General features: G+C 40.0%; 2 protein-coding genes across 2 annotated transcripts; one reads left to right on the top strand and one right to left on the bottom strand.

Moving 5' to 3' along the window:
• Nucleotides 1-1,353: 1,353 nt before the first annotated feature.
• LOC131786980 (uncharacterized) lies at nucleotides 1,354-2,208 on the bottom strand. Its single transcript, XM_059104041.2, has one exon. The coding sequence runs from the start codon at nucleotides 2,206-2,208 to the stop codon at nucleotides 1,354-1,356; it is 855 nt and encodes a 284-aa protein (XP_058960024.2).
• A 4,327-nt stretch (nucleotides 2,209-6,535) lies between these two features.
• Nucleotides 6,536-14,986, top strand: LOC131786996 (ATP-binding cassette subfamily C member 4-like). The gene is made up of 6 exons (XM_059104066.2): nucleotides 6,536-7,066; nucleotides 7,515-7,897; nucleotides 8,530-9,878; nucleotides 10,458-11,028; nucleotides 12,665-12,801; nucleotides 13,182-14,986. Exons 1-6 carry the CDS (start codon nucleotides 6,536-6,538, stop codon nucleotides 14,048-14,050), a joined length of 3,840 nt encoding a protein of 1,279 aa, XP_058960049.2. The 3' UTR covers nucleotides 14,051-14,986.
• Nucleotides 14,987-17,703: the final 2,717 nt, after the last annotated feature.

Genomic DNA, 17,703 nt, shown 5'->3' with positions numbered 1-17,703 from the left:
GCCGGAACACGAGTTCTACGCTCTTAATTCACGGGGGTAGAAATGAATATTTTGTGGAACTGTCTCAATTTCAACTTAGGCATTACATGTACAAGCCCTGCAAATCGGCATTATATGAAAAACTCGCTTACTTCACTATTACATTTCTTTTCAGTACACATAACAGAAAAAAGAAACAAATTTGACCAAAGGTACTGAATGTCATGACATTCCTAATACGTTTGTTGCATTACTTCTCATCAATGCTTTAAGCGACCCATTTTAAATGCAAGTTAGAAATGCACAGGTCTCGAGTTCATGTTCAAGCAAGCAATGATAGTCATTGGATCAAGGAATACTATTAATATATGACATTACGTTGCATCACTGTATATTTTTCAGACAGTTTTCATACAGTACCATGAGATAAACACTGTTATGATGAGAATTGCAATGCTGTAATTCAGTTGTTATTTTGTTACAGTCGTTACAACCAAAACATACCAAGCTACCTATGGTAGTATCTCAGTGCAAAGAAACTACATAGGAACTCAGGTAATATTACTCAGTTACCTCTGCTGCCAAACATTAAATAGTTTGGCGTGCACCTTTACATAATTTGCATCCACTTCAGGAACATTGCCAGGTACACCTTATAAGTTGGCTATCTGCTCATTCAATCAATTATGACAGTTAACGGTACAAAACTTACTGGTCGGACATGATCACCACCTCGTTGATATTTGCTTTAAAATGTGTTCTCAAAGTGCCTTTAACACCCCCACCCCCTCCTCACCAACTGTTTCCCCCAATTTTTCCCTCAAATAAATATTTGTATTTTTCTCTCAAATATATATTTGTATTTTTCTGAGCAAAATTCCACTGTTTTGTCTTAATTTGCTTAAGACCTGGATTTTTATGAATAACAACAACGACCAACTTGGACCACAAGAAGCATGGCTCCATTCCTGTTTGACATCACAGACTGCTTTCAAAGCATTTTTGCACTGCAAAGCAGTTTGTGATGTCATGAACAAGGAATAGATCCATGCCCCTAACAGCTTGGTTGTGTTTGAGATAAAAACAGACTTAATTTGCAAATTCTTTTAAAAAACCAATATTTAAACAAAATGCTACACTTCTCGAACCATCATATCAGTACAATATTGAGATTTCTGCTGGTGGAAAAAGATTATTTGAGTTATAGGCACTTCAAGACCATAGTGTAAAAGGCTCTTTTCAAAGGAGTTCCAAAATAACTTTAAAATATTTGAGTGCATGCCAAGACCCTTTCAAAATTTGTACAACTGTGAAACACCAGATTGTCCTTGTGAAGTCATAGTTGACTGAACGTGATGTAGGAGAGACTGCTCATCATTTTTTTGGAGCACATGACATCAATGGTGTGTACCTAAAGGATGGAGTACTTGGGTGACTGCTGCTAGCTCTGGGATTGGACACAGCTTGTTGTGCAAAATTATGGCTTTGATGATGAAAATCATCAGAATAAGAACTGCTATAAGGATGGAAATTACCATGGGGTTGCATGTTTGGATTGCTGTTAGGTGTTAGTGGGCCACACATCAACTGGAAGTACCTCATTTCCTGTTCTCTAGACTGCTTCATATCTTCCCTCAAAATTTGCAAAAGCTCTTTGGTGGGATCATTCTCAATAGTACTTTCAAGTAGTTCAACAGCTTTTGCCATCTGCTCAGTTTTAGCTCTTTTAGAGGTAGGTTTCTTTGCCAAGAAACGTTTACCCTTGGATGGGACTTCTCCACTGCTATCCATAAGGCTGGATGAAGTGCTTGCACAGTCATCATCATCACCATCAACTTCTTGATCATTCTTGCTGGTATCTTGCTTGTCTACATTTCCAAAATGAACAGAGGGTTCACATGCATTTTCTCGTTGACATGAATCTCTAGTTTTAACAAGTACATAAAGAAGGTCAAACCATTTACCATATCCCCGTTCTTCAACAAACCTTTCAATACCTGAAGCAGTTTTCATTGTCATGCAGATCTGCTTACATGTACTAATGCATGACTTAAATTTATTTCTCATTTGTTGCTCTTGGAAAGGAAAATCACTCCCGGTGGTCTTATTGTATTCGACGTTCAGCCGTTTCCGCAACATCTCATAAGCTTCAGTGTTGCTTGCTTTCTTAGTATTGCAAAATATCAGTTTCTTGACCAGCTGGTCATTATTAACAATAATATTTACCATATCAGTGATGTGATCTTCTTTCCAAGTCGCTCTCCGCCCAATTCTTTTCTTCCTTTTCCCACATTCAGAACTCACCATTTCTCCTTCCTCGATGAAATCTGACTCTTCTTATTCTTCTTCTTCTTCTTCTTCTTCTTCGCTAATACATGTTGTAAGATCCCTCTGACTAAAGTCTTTGTCATCCACTTCGCTCTGACAATCTTTGAGAAGCTTTTCTGTACAAAGAGCACACTTGAGACAATACCCAACACGTTTATTTGGTTGCCAGCCGATAGCTTCTTCATTAACTTCAGGAATCGAACATTCCGATCGAACACATACACTTTTACCACACGTTATACAAGAATACTTCGTTTGTCTCTCACAATTACTGCAAGAAAATGACAAACTTTTCCTCCAAAGCGCCATGGCTATGAACTACAACGTAAACTCGCGCCGAAGTGCCCAAGAGGAATTTCTGCGCATGCGGAGTACTTGAAAAGCTCGCCACGGGTCGCTGCGGGCTCGCCAAAATAAATTGAAATACATTAAGAAAATGTACGCATTTCATTCGACGCGAAGCTAGCGCGACGTTAAAACTGAAGACGCTTTATCGATATTTCATCCGTCTTATCAAGACGGATAAAACATCTATGTCGAATTTAATTTACCAGACGAATTTAATTCGTCTTAGAAGTCGCGCTATCGTCGAGTTTAATTGCTTGTGGGACCTTGAATTAAATTCGTCTGAATTAAATTCGACCGTAGCGCGACGTATAAACTAGGCCTAAGATAAATTAGTTCGCATGGTAAAATATTATTTGATTACATGTCACATACATCAACTGAAAAGGACTTCACTTTAAGTACCACGAATGCGAAAAACTTCGACTTAGTGTTACTCTGAATAAACCTGAATCTCGTCAGAGGTATCCTGCCTCTGAAGTTTTTTTCCCTTCCTCATTAATTGAGTGATAAACGAAGCAATAGGTCGCCTAGAGCTAATAGTCAACTTTCGGCGGCTGTATTTTTCTAGATGGATATAGAGATTTTTCTTTACTTAATGATTTTTTATCCCATTACGTTTTGGACTCAAATCACTCGTCAAACATTAGTTGGCCGTATAAGTTTCGTTTACTTTTTAGACCGCTCCATGTACACCGTAAGGTCGAATTTTCGAAAGTACACGCAATTTCATGGCCAGCTATTCTAGAAGTTCGCCGAAACCACAACATGTTTTTACATTTGCATACTCCTCTACCCTAGTTGAATCAGTCTGGATAAAAAATATCGTGGGAAAGAAGTTGAAATTTTGCGCTGAGCAGAGATAAAAAGTTGCATATTTCCGGTCATGACGGTAGCATCAAAGTAGGTGTCAAACAAAATTGCATTGAAAAAAACCGTTACGTGCTTTGTTCTCATTTAAATTAAAGGGTTGATCTAAATATGCAAAGCAAAAAAAACCCCTCAAACTCGAATTTTGTGAAAAGAAATTTGATGTTCGGTGTTGATAAAAACTAGCGCTGAAGCGATTTTCACTTAGGAAAAAATTATTCTGCTATATTTGCAAAAACCAAGGTGGTTTCGATTACTTTTAGACTAAACTAGATTCCTAGGCAAAGTTTGATAGAAATCCATTTTTGGACCCGAAACGCACCGGACCACTTTAAAGTTGGCTTGCTCTTGGTAAGTTTATCATCGTTAACATTTTGTTGAAGAGCCCTCGCCATAATAAAAATTATTCTCGCAAGTATTAATCAAAGGGATGAATAAGCGCTTAAAGTTACGGATCTTCAAGGTGCTTGGTTTCTGTGTTTGTACATTGAATGCACTTCACACTCAAGGTGCATATCTATGGCATGACGGAGAAACCTTAGGAAAAGCGTAGGCTGAGTTACAATCATACTCATGGAAAGCAGTGATACGTCTAGAGGCTTATGTTACTAATCATGTCAGAAATTATTCTTATGCGAGGTTAAGGGCCCCGGACTAGTGCAAGTCAAGTTAAATACGATTGAAATTAAGGTCCAGTTTACTATACTCCTAGAAAACTTTGAGCAGGACTTCAGACTTTTAATGAATGATTGCTCAAACTTATTTAGAACGAAAGAATCTTTGGCGCGGAACTATTCAGTTAACAACTGAAGTAAAATATTTGAAAAAGAACCATTAATTAAAATTATACTGCGGTCCATTCTTCGTTGGACAAAATTTCCAGAGACAACATTTCAACACTATTTCTAAACAAAAAAAAAACGCAACGAATGTTTTCCACTCACGCTACAACGTTCATCAGCGGTGGCAGACAGATTTGGATGGACCTTAATCGTGGGCATATCAAGATCTTAATTAAACCGCCAAAAAATTGAAGGAGCATTGATGTTAACGTGGCTAGCTCAGATAATTTGTCCTCTTGAAAAACCATGTTAATTTTTGGAATCGCTTGACATTTCTAAACAAACACTCTGATACTCTTTAGAGGTTTCAAGGAACCATTTAGTGGCACTTAGGAGAAAATTTCTGACTGCCGGGCATTTAGCTATTTCGAGACCGTGCCCAGCAGTCTGATCAGAAGCGACGACAACCGAGTAATAATATTGTGGTGTGCAGCCGTGTCCGGCTGCCGGGAATTTTGTCATAGCGTTTTCGAAAAGCTCCATTTTGAAAATGTGCTTTCAAAACTTCCATATCAAGTCCCCCTTTATTCAGCGTTATGAAGACAGGGCTCTTGGCAAATTTTGTGATCCTCTCGTTTTAAAAATTACGACATCTGTATTATTATACAGGAACATCGTCCAACGCTTTGTTGGCTCGAGAATTTTGACTGTTACATTGCACGAGTCACCGGCAAATTCATTCATGACCAATCACACAATCGACTTCGATAGGTATCCAATTTTTACAGTATTATGCGCTTACTTTTGGCCTGAGAAAAAATTTACGTTTTCTCGCAAGTGAAATTTCATTTTACGCCAAGGTGGACGTTAATCAGTGATAAAACTGGATGATAAGCAGTAATAAACAACAGACGAGTGCCTTTTTGATTTCTGCTCCCACTTTCTGCCCTCAGATAGTTCCCGCTTCCCGCCCTCTCCCGTCCCCAGTTCTCCCGCCCCCCTGTCCCCTTCCATTCTAGAGTACTGATTAAATGTCATTCAAAAACACCATTTGGAAATAATTTTCGGAGACCCTAGTAAGAAATTATATTACCAAAAGTTATTTGTTTGTTTTTCGGCTGGTAAAAAGAATGAAACGATCTCCCAGGACGAGACGAACTGGTCTTTTTAAGGTCTAACAAATCGACGTAACGTACTTGACGAGGATTATAAGGTGCTGAGTTGCTTTGCTGACCAGTTCGCTTTCTGTTCCTGACCCCTCCCCACTTTGTCTTTTATCTTCTGCCGCCATTCAAATTTGCCCCAACTCCTACTCGGTCTGCATGGTCTGCGTTTCATTATGACCGTGCATCGCGAGATGCACGAGCGTTGCGTTTCGCATAAGATACTCTCTGTTGCGTAACTTGTTTTGTTGAAACTTTTGCTAATTCTTCTGTCACAATAAAAGATACTCTCTATTACCCACTATCGTTTGCTGGGACTTTATTTGTGACATTGTGATCTTGCCATTTTCAAGGACAAATGATAGAAATTGATATTACATGTTGATCATTTTGTGGAATACCCTCGAACTGGTTTTGGCTCTCCATACAAAGGAATAGCAATTATTCAAATTTGTCTTAGAAAAAACACAGAGTGTTTTGAAACTGTTTTGAAACAAACTGGCTTGATGAAACCCATTCGGTGTCTGAGGTTTCTAAGGTCTCAATATCTCGTGTGTGATTAGTTACAATTAATGATTTATTTTTGTGACTAATAAGTTTGTCATGTATGCGACAAGTTCTCGCGTAGAGGAGACAAAAAGGAAAACGGGATGGCGAAAAATCGTTGAAACTCAATTCGGAATGAAAAGTTGGTTCCATGCCGCTTCCTTAGTTTCTATCTAGAGGGAGCCTGGAAATCAACAGGCTCACCCAAGCAAGGTGATCAATTTTGGCCGGCCGCGCGCAAATCTCTCGCGCAAAATTTCAGACAAAAATAAGGTTAGCAACCGCTGTCAAACTAACTATGCCAAGAAAATTAAACGTTCATAAAAAGTAGAGAAAGGAAAACTCGACATTCTTCGAGCACAAAGCTTATTCTAAGTCATGAGGTTCTACAGAACACCGTGACTAAATGGATTTTATGTAAGTTTACAACTCTCAGAGGGCAGGTTGGTTCAAAAGGCGAAGACCTTTGACCATTGCGTTGAATATGCCAATAATGACTAAGTATTTTGTAGGTCTCAAGTGATGGCACCTAAAGGCGGTTACAGGAAAATCTTTGGTGGTGAAGATAAAAAAGTCAGTTTTGTATCTTCACTTTTTTATCGCTGGATGAACGGAGTCCTTAAGGAGGGCAGTCAAAGACCTTTGGATCAAAATGACTTTTTACCCTTGTCAGAGGAGAACTCTGGCCGTTTTGTCACCGACAAGCTTCGAAAAAGCTGGGAAAGCGAGAAACATCATTGCAAGATGAATGGGAAAGGGCCCAAACTTTGGAAAAGCGTCTTTGATATGCTTTCTGCCGAAGATGTTATCATCATTTTGACGGGGAATATATTGTGTACAACTTCTCGCCTTCTCTTTCCACTGTTTCTCGGGTATCTTGTTTCTAAGCTTATGTCAACTGAGGCAGAGAATACTTATCAGCTCTACGCCTGCGCATTAGCTTTGTGTCTTAATGGTTTGATCGGTGGTCTTGGTGCGCACCAGCGAGGTTACAGATGTGAAATATTGGGGATCAAATTAGGAAGCGCCCTGAGAGGACTGGTGTACCACAAGGTAGGCACGATCCTAAATAGTATTCTCTGCGTTTTTCGAAGGCTCAACCGATTTTTCTAATACCCTAGACACCGCAAATTAAGCCGAACAAACTTGAACATATTTATTTATCCGATAAAGAATTATTTTTTCTAGAAATCTGATCGGCTTATGCCATTAATCATCATCGCTAGTTGCTGCTTCTGCGAGAGCAACCAATCCTGCTCACCAACAAAAGAATCGAAGAAAGAAGCAGCTATTTAGCCTGTAGTTAACGTGGAAGTAGGCAACAGAAACCATAACGTATACGGCCGCGCTTATGAACGAGATTCAAAATGGCGCCGGAGTTGTCGCTCTTTTTACTCACTATTTTAAAGATAATTTGGTAGAGGTTTGGTTACTCTCGTCTCGAAACAAAGTCATCGTTAACACACTTTTCCTTTAATGTCTAATCTGTACCCTCTTTCAGACGCTTCTACTCAGCAAGCAGACGTTACCGAAATTCACTGCAGGACGCTTATTTGACCTGATATCAAATGATGTTAAAAGAATGGAAGAAGAGACAGTCAAGTTCTTTTTCTCAGCCGTTTTCGCAGTTCCTGCTTATGCGGGGGCAACATTTCTTATCTACAATCTGATTGGTTGGCAGGCTGTTACGGGTGTGCTCCTTCTGTGTATTCTCATGCCATACTTTGCCGTCTTGTCCTATGCTAATGCTAAGCTGCGCTTGCGCACAGCTACAGTGTCCGATCAGCGAATCTCCTTAATGAATCAAGTAGTTTCGGGGATCCGCACGGTCAAAACGCATGCGTGGGAGGACGAATATGGACGAAAGATAAAACATGTAAGAAGGTAAGTTATTAAGTCATTTTCAATCAGAAGTAGGCTAAAACAACTATGTTTAGTCATTCCTGTAATTGTTGATCCAAATTATTCAAAAACTACAAGTCTGCCTCTTCTCAGTTAAGAGTTTTATTAGCTACGCAATTCAAACAAGTCCCTCCAAAAAAACGCTTTGGACCGCGGTATGAGCCAATCACAATTCCTCTTTTTACAAAGAATAAGTTTCTCATGTAACCCATTTCATAACCGGACTGGGAGGACTGGCCGGTCAATTAAAAAATATCAGGATATAATGAGTAGATAGTGTTGAAAATGCACTTTGATTGGCCCTCAAACCTCCGAATATCCTTTGCAATTCATCTTCAAGCGACTCGTGCGGGTAAATAGATATCAACTCCACTTCGGAGAATAATCTTTCATTATTATAGGTAGAACATCTCATCTCATTATTATTTTTCATGCGCTATCGTGGGGTCGCAAAAGACGGACTTTCGCAAAAGACGCACGTGAACGATTAGGAAGGGTGCGGCCCGCCTGGTGCCGCCCGCTCACCTCGTTAATATTTCAAATCAGAGAGAACACTGACGACGAGTTGGTTCGACAGAATGCCCTCATAACCTATGATCAACTTTTATCTTCAGAAATGAAATCAGCGTCATTTCGAAGAGGACAGCCATTCAGTCAAGTATCGATGCCTTGTCATACAGTGCAACACCACTGGCCACTCTGGTGTCAGTAATTACTATGGTGCTTACAGGCCAGACTCTCACGCCCGCCAATGTTTTTATGCTGCTTTCGTTTATGGGCGTTTTAAAATTGAGTGGCATGTTGAGTGTGATCACTGGTTTAATGCTAACGTATGACGCCTACGTTTCGCTCGGAAGAATCGAAGAGTTCCTTCTTTTGGAAAATCTGTTGCAAGCCTCGGAGAGTGATGACAGCAACGAGCCCCAACAAAAAGCGAAAAGTACCTCAGGTAACGAAAGTTGCAGTTACTTGAAAAAAGAAGAGGGAAATACGGACGAAGTTTCCCTCTCTCGTGAAGCAACAGAATTAGGGCCTGCTATACTGTGTGTGTCAAATTTAAGCTACGCAAAAACGCATCATGAAGATGAACTTATTCTTCAGGATATCAACTTCTTTGCACCTTCAAAGAGTTTAACAGTCATCACTGGCCCGGTTGGAAGTGGAAAGTCTACTCTCCTCTCAGCGATCGCTGGTGAAATTCCGAACGCCAGTGGGACGATTGATTATCAAGGTTCTGTCATTTACTTGCCTCAGATTGCTTGGGTGTTCTCGGGAACGATAAAAGAAAACATTCTGTTTGGTCAACCCTTCGAGGAGTCCAAGTACGAAAGAATAATTGACGTCTGCGCTCTAAAAGAAGACTTTCAGCGGTTACCTGATGGTGACCAAACAGTTGTTGGAGAACGCGGCGAGGTTCTGAGTGGAGGACAACAGGCGAGAATAAGTTTAGCTCGCGCTGTTTATGCTGACGGAGATATTTATCTATTGGATGATCCACTGAGTGCTGTCGATGTTAAAGTTGGCCAACACATCTTTCACGAGTGCATCAAAGATCTCCTAGGCGAAAAAATCGTTTTGTTTGCATCTCATCAGCAACAGCACATGGAAAATGCTGATCAAGTGATTGTGTTGTACAAAGGGCGTGTCCTCGACAAGGGACGTTTTACTGAGCTGCACGAAAAAGGTGTAATCAATTCAACTGTTGACCCACTCTATAAGGCAGCTCTCAAGGACAAAACAGACTCATCTTGGCCGTTCGGCTGCGAAGATAAGGAGGAACACGATGTTGTTGAAAAGTGCCAGAAAATACATGCTCTGCCCAATGAAGCAAGGAGTTTGCAAATAGCAAAGGAGGATCGCACAATCGGAGTTGTGACAACCAAGCTTTATTGGGACTACTTCAGAAGTGGAGCACATCCTTTGATGATAACTGGAATGGTTAGTTTAAGCCTCATTATTCAAGGTAAACTTATTGTTAGAGTGAGTTACAAACCTTGGGTCAGGCCCTAACAGGGAATACAGCAACCTTTTTTTTCTATATTTCCTTCATCCTATTTCTTGCAAATAACTTCACAATGGCTATGCTTTTAACCAACAATACACGTTGTTTTTAGATTACATGGCAAAGGTAAGAGACAATGCACAAATTTCTGACCATGTTCCCGATATCGCGCTCTCTCGTAGAATCGCGAGGCAAGCGCAAGTGAATGGAGAGTCACGCGCGAAAGGAAGAGCTGGTGTTTTTCTCTCCGCGTTTCCCTTGCACTTGCCTCCACTCGCCTGAAAAAGGTTAAAAAACGCTCGCTCTACAAACTAACTTCTGAAATCAAACGCAGTTGTCTAACAATATCTATGGGTAACATGGTTGACTGCTTCATCTATTCTGTGACGTTGTGGTGCTTACATAAACATCCCTAAGATACTAACGGTAGTGGCTAATCCAGGCGAGTTGTGCCTTGGCCCAATAAATCTTATAATCTTCAACTGAGTGATTATATAGAAACACATTTCAACCACTACATATTAAAGATGTTTTTTTCAGCCATCATAGCTGCTCCAGACTTGTGGCTCTCGTTTCTTGCAAGGCTAAACCCAGAGGATCAGAAGAACAAGACTTATATATCTGTCTTCGCCTGTCTGGTTGGCGTGTGTTTAATATTTACTATCGTTTGGGCTTATGGATTCTTCCATGTTTGTCTAAAGTGCGCCGAGCGTCTTCACGATAAAATGGTTGTAGCCATTTTACAAGCACCTGTCCTGTTCTTTGATTCAAATCCAGTGGGAAGAATCCTAAATCGCTTCTCGAATGACATTGGCTGTGTAGATGAGATGTTACCCAAAACATTCCTGGCGGCAATGCAGATGCTCTTGGTGATATTTACCCAAATTCTGGTTACAGTTTCCACAAATGTTTGGCTGATGTTTCTTGTTGTTCCAATTTCCGTGCTGGTCGTTTTTCTATCCGACTATTACTTGAAGACTGCCAGAGAACTAAAGAGGTTAGAGTCGATATCCCGAAGCCCAGTTTTCGCTCATTTTTCGGAGACCCTGATAGGACTTGACACGATTCGAACGAGAGGAAGACAGACAGATTTTGTGGATGCACTTTACAGGTATGTTGGGGACATTGATCCAGTCTGTGGTACCAGAGCCAATAAATGTACAGGGCACAAATGACTCATGATTGCCTATTTTTTGTGAGCCATTAATTTTCTTATTTAGCGGCAATACACGACAAGCGGAAAGACTACAGTAATTGCTCTGTGCGGTTTTCGTCCTTCTGATAGGATTTCAACAGAACCATAATAAGAACGGTAAATCAACAAGATCGCGTGACGTAGAAATTTCATGATTTGTCAAAAATGAAACAAATGTATCGAACGTGATTGGTTATCACCAGCCCGATTAGAGCACTAATAGCACAGTGTCAGTGTCGTGCTTATAATTGGACAGTGTAGTAGGACAGTTGACAATTCATGTCTGCGTGTAAGTGTATGCCCGCGCTGTTGTCGGGAATTTCGCCGAGTTTTTTTTATGAAAACGTATAACTGATGTCTAGTTTCTTTCTCTAATTTTGTCATAGTTTTGATCAATTAGTAAGAGAACGTCATGTCGTCCAATTCTGTAATAACAGTACCACAATAATAACCACAATAATACGCGTGGTTTAAAAAATCAGACTCCTGCTTCGCAGTCGTCCGCTTTTGTTAATCGCTCTGATGATTTCTGACCGAATTGGACTCCATTATGAGTTTCACAGGAAATGCAGATAAGTGCCACTCTTGTCTTGTGAACAATTAAGAGCTGGCTTGTTTTGGAGAGTTTAGCATTTTTAATGAAAAAATACCCATATCGTTAACAAATTCGGCTCTAGCGGCTCTTACGCTATCTGGGCGAATGGAGAATACCTAAGAATGCTATTTGGTTACGGAGGTGATCTTTCGGACAGTTAGCTAGAAGCTTACGGATGCTTCTTCTTGTTTCTACCGTTAATAACATGTATGATTACGGACCGAATTGGACTCCACTCAGTCCTATTATCAATATGAGTTCAAAGGAAATACAGACAAGTGCCACTCGTCTTCTCCTTCTGATAAATTTTATCCTTAGTATACAATATGTAGTTGCGATAGTGAACAATTAAGAATTTTTTTTCTTTGAGGTGGCAGGGGGGGGGGGATTTATCATTTTTAGTGGAAAAGTACCCATATCGTAAACAAACTTGGCTCCAGCGGCTCTCACTTCATCTGGACGAATGGAGCATACCTAAGACTGAGATGTGGTTACGGAAGTGATCTTTCGGATACTTAGCTAGAAGCTTGTGGATGTTTCTCTTGAGAGTAATATCTTTTTGAGAGGGTGGGGTCGGGCGGAATTTCTTGAAAGACTACGTTATATTGTCAGGCCAAAGGAGACACTGGTCTCACTTCAATGTGCAGACCCGATGTAATCTCCTTAGAGTGTTTTTTGGAGTGATTGTGGGAAAAAAAACAGTTTGAGAACAACAAGCCAGTCGGAACAAAAGAAAAGATTACAAGTAGTGAAAGAAGACTTAACATAAAAACAAGGAAACGGCATTGAGTGCGGGAAAACGCGCACGACCATTAAGCTGTTTGTTTTGCGCGAGTTTGTCGGGCCCATCACGAACTAAAGTAATACAAAGCTTCTACAATCCGGTTTATTTTCGACAGTCAGCTAAAAAATCACTCCATTATTATAACACATTGTGATAAAAACTCATCCCTTCAGATATGAAGATGTTCATAATCAGGCGTACATTATGGTGATGGCCAGCGGTAGGTGGCTCGGTGCACGTTTGGATTGTCTCGCTTCCTTGTTAGTCGGTGCAGTTGCTGTGGCTGCAATCTTGGTATCTCAAGATGCCGGTAAGCTCAAGATTCTTAGTAACGTTTTTGGTTTTCTATGTAAAGTAAGAATTTATATAGTCGTGTATTGACACAGCATGAACTAATAAATAAAAAATAAGTGTGAAAATACGTGCACTCCTATTATCAACGGGTGGTTTCTATATGCGACAGAAACGTGAGAGTCACTCGGGTAGCTTAACTGCTAAGCAAACGTTGAAGTGTCTATTATGATTCAAGTTGGGAAACTTGTGTTGATAACTCCTCTGCACTTACTTAGCCAGGAGTCAAAACAACAACACTAAGAAAGACGTAAAACCTAAGTTTTCGTTATATGTTTTGAGCCAACAAGAGAAAACTAGTCCGGAATTTATAAATTCAAGGTCTAGTTTTTTTTTCAGCTTACGCTGGTCTCGCTCTTGTTTACGTCATCCAAACTCTGAGCTCCACTCAATACGCTGTTAGAAAAACCTCTGAAGTGGAAAACTACATGACGTCAGTTGAGCGAGTTATAACCTACACCAAACTTGACCGTGAACCTGGATACGCGGAAGAACGAACACCCCCACAAGACTGGCCTCGGAGAGGAAGTATTGTGTTTAGAGATGTATTACTGACGTACTATCCGGGAGGACCTCAAGTGTTGAAAAACATCAATATTATCATCAAAGGAGGAGCGAAGATTGGAGTTGTCGGCCGTACGGGAGCTGGGAAGTCATCTTTTGTAGCAGCTCTTATGCGCATGCCTGATGCTGATGGAGAGATAATCATTGACAATGTTCCAATTAAAGACATAGGTCTCCAACAAGCTCGACGAGGTATCTCGGTTCTTGGCCAAAGTCCTGTTCTTTTTAGCGGATCATTGAGGAAAAATCTAGATATTTTTGACAAGTTTCAAGACGCTGAATTATGGCAAGCTTTAGAGGACGTGCAACTGAAAGATTTTGTCGAGACACTTGAGGCCAAGCTGGATCACGAACTGCTGGAGCATGGCGCTAATGTCAGTGTTGGAGAGCAGCAGTTAATTTGCTTGGCTCGTGTGCTGCTACAGCGAAGTAAAATTGTCGTCTTGGACGAGCCAACTGCGCATGTTGACCCAGACACAGAGCAGACGATTTGGAATGTAGTGCGGGACAAACTGAAGGAGTCCACTGTCATCACTATAGCTCACCGTTTGAACACGATAAAAGACTGCGAGAAGATTTTGGTCTTGAAAGGTGGAAAAGTTAAAGGATTTGACAAATCTGATTCAATAATAAACATCAATTGAGACGCGGTCTAAGGTTAAAATATCTTGATTGTAACGCAGTTTATTCAGAAATAGGAAACCGTTCAACGGCCTCGGTATTTTCAGATTTAGGGTCTAATATTAGAGAGTAACAGGTTATCATGTCAACATTCACGTTGAGTATAAATTTAGATTTCGGACAAGCAGAAAGAATGAGAGGAACTACAGGCCTACAAGATAGCGGCACAGCTTAATTAAGTTCCATGTAAGATCAACAACTCTATAACAGTCTCTTCCAAACATATTACCTCGTAAAGTAAAGTAAAGTAAAACCTTTATTTAAATGTCAATGTGTTAAGGCCAGATGGACTAATTGAGGACACCAATAAAATAGCAACACTAATTAACATATGATACTTATATTATATGGTATATTATACTACACTTATATATATGGTACCATTTAACAATAGAACTAATTCTATTGGTTACAAAGATTACAGCCCTTGCTGTTGTTGGTTAAAATGTCTGCAAGATCCAATTTTCTATTTTTGTCAATAAAAACGGGTAAACAGGGGGAATTCCTTTGATTTACGGTAAGTTTTTGCCATAAGAATGGCCCAAGATATCTAACAGAGTGTTGGTAGCGTGTAGTCACACTAAAAACGTGGTAATGCGAAGTCACGATTCCGCAGCGAGTAGAACCTTTGCGCAAAAATATATTGGAAACGCAATCAGGTACGAGACCATGTTTAACTTTGTACATAAGTGCAGTGATATCTTGAAGCCGTTTGTTATATAAAGAAAGTATATCAGCACGTCGTAAAAGTTCTTCAAATTTGTCAGAGTGGGGTTTATATATCACCCTTAGGGCTCTTTCTTGTATTCGTTCTAGCTTCCTTTTGTCGGATGACTTGCAAAAATGCCAAGTTAAATGGCAGTAAGTTAAATAGGGTATTATAAAAGATTTATACAGTGGCAGCGTAGCCTTGCAGGGTATTAAGTTTCGAAGACGAGAGAGTACTCCGACTTTCTGTCCTGCCTTATTACATAATTTGCTAATATGCTCAATAAAGTTAAGATTATCATCTATGTGAACTCCTAATAATTTGATTAGTTCCGTGTTCACAATGTCCAGATCGATTATATTCAGCATCTTGTCTCTCTTGTCCTTATTGAGTTTCCACGGATAAATGTTCAGAGACTGAAACTTGTCTGGATTAGCCAGTAGAAAAATAATTGTAAACCACAACAGTGTTTGCTGGCCATGAATTTTCATTCTACTTACCGGGGGTGAAGATGGGAAATTTGAACCGGTGTCACAGCGGATTTGGACTCCCCTCCGCAGATTTGGACCCCCAGAAAAACTGAGTGAAACATCATCCTTGACGTTCTAGTAGAAATATTTGACGTTCCAGTGCGTATCAAAGTACGTTTTTGATTTAAAACATGCAATTGGCAGCTGGAAATGACCCTTTTTGCGAAAGTCGAACACCGTTAGATTCAATAATAGACAAACTTTTGACTTTAATTTATTTTGTTATTGTTCAGTGCCCGAGTGTTTGGACGACATGGTACAGTGCGAGTTGTGCGAGGAATGGTTGCACATGAGCTGCGAGGGATATAAGGCTGCCCTGGAGGGCAAGTGGCTCTGCATTGTCTGCAAACCGCTAGACTCTAAACGTCTTCGTAATTGTTAAGGTGTTATTTCCTAACGGTTAATATTCGTTGAAATTAGAAAGGAAGATTGAGTTCGATGTAATAGTCACCACTTTTGTTAGGACGTAGACATTAATGTTGATTTTCCTTTGAAAATAAGCTGAGAGTTCCAATCGCTCAGAATAGAAACATTTTTACTTACCATAGGCTTTACGAACGACTTTTAGTAGGAGTTGTTACTTTGTTCTTGTTCAGAAACTGTTTAATGCTATTTAATTAGAAAATCAGACTGAGTTATTTTTGTGACGGGATGCAACAGTCTCCACTAATGTTATGACGTTTCGTATTAATGTTGATTCGCATCAGAAGAAGCAAAGATTTACTGAAACAATTTCAAGAGTTCGAATGCAGTAGTTTGTTCGCATTTCATTATTGCGTATACTGGACGACTCGCTATAATACATACGGCGGAATTGGAACGAAATGGCTGTTTTTCTTTACCTTTACTGAGGAATGTTGTTTTGTGATGGAAAAGAATATCGGCAAAAAGCTTCCAAATAGAATTAGTGACCAAGTATGATACAAACGATACTTAAAAGGAACTTTTGGTAGGGGGGGTTCAAATCTGCGAAGGGGGTCCATATCCGCTAGCGGATTTGGACCGGGAGTCCAAATCCGCTGTGACACCGGTATTCCAGGAGAGAAATCAGGGCTGAAATACCCAAAGCCACTCCGATCTTTGCTTTCCATGAATTAAGTAAACCTTTTTAAAAGTTAAAATTCTCTTTAAAATGTAATTCAGTCCACTTTAATAACTTTCGATTCTAATTCGTTACACAAACTAATTTTGGTTTCAATTTGTAGAACCCGTGAAACAGGCTATAAGGCAAGAGGAAAAATTTGCACAATCACCTCACGTAATATATCAAGCTGGGTTTGTCGAATTGATTTTGATGGTCGCAGGGGAATGTCGAGTTTGTCCCTTAAAACCGTTGTGGTCCATAAGAGCGTTAAACATCATTAGTGATGAAAAAAAATCTGCGGAAAGGAGGGTTAATTAGTTCATCGAGTTTCGTATACTAAATCTCGGGAGAAACTGCAAGAATGATTTCATAGTGTATGTGTGTTGTTTTGTAAATATAAACACTGTAACCTATTAAACTTGTTTTTGTGTCCTTTTAAGCGACGCGGCAGGTCTGTTATGACCAGTCTGCCAGATTTTATTCTTTAATTTTGATCTTCTCCACACTGTGCATTGTTCGTGACCTGATATTTCAACGTAAATTATCGAGAAGGCGCCTTCCGATCACCTTTGTCTACTTTGTAAGCGTTACGACCGATCACGTTTACGCAACGTTTTAGGAAAACTCGGCATCTAATCTCTATTCAGTTGCTGTGAAAACGTAAAATCCTCAATGTAGAGGATAAACGAACGAAGTTTGAACGGTCAAAAGGAGATCTTGGTCAATTCTAAGAATCATGCAAATGATCTTTGACACGAGCGCAATTGAGCAAACACGTGAATTTACGTTGTTTTTAAGAAGTTGGTGGATGGAAGCTAGAGATATACCCGCGGGTTTGAGACAATCCGTGACCTCACTGGTGTATAAACTATGCACTGATATGCTTTTTCAGCCCGATTAACGCCTGCATTTTGAGAATTCTTTCGTACAAAGCAAGGAATTTTTGATATGCAAATTAAGGTCGAAGAGAAGGGTCTCCTCTGATCACGCTAGTATGAAAAATATTTCAGCTGAAGTTTCCATATTTTGTCTATGAACTAACTGAATACACCTTGTAACTTGTTGCAAGATAGAATTCCGTGAGCTACATTGTTGCAGTTGTTGCGCGCCAGACAAAATCTTTGAAATTTACACTTTCGATCGCTGTTCACAAGGGTGGTCTGGCCAAAAATCATTTTTGGCTTGTGGCGACGCAAAAAAAGAGAATCGGAGAACAACTAATCTATTTTTGAAACACGTGTCCTAAACCCTTTTCATGGGCAAAAAATGAAAGAAAACTTTTTCCCGACGGGA

This window comes from Pocillopora verrucosa, chromosome 2, assembly GCF_036669915.1.
Source record: "Pocillopora verrucosa isolate sample1 chromosome 2, ASM3666991v2, whole genome shotgun sequence".
NCBI lineage: Eukaryota > Metazoa > Cnidaria > Anthozoa > Scleractinia > Pocilloporidae > Pocillopora > Pocillopora verrucosa.
This window is presented reverse-complemented; position numbering and strand designations above follow the sequence as displayed.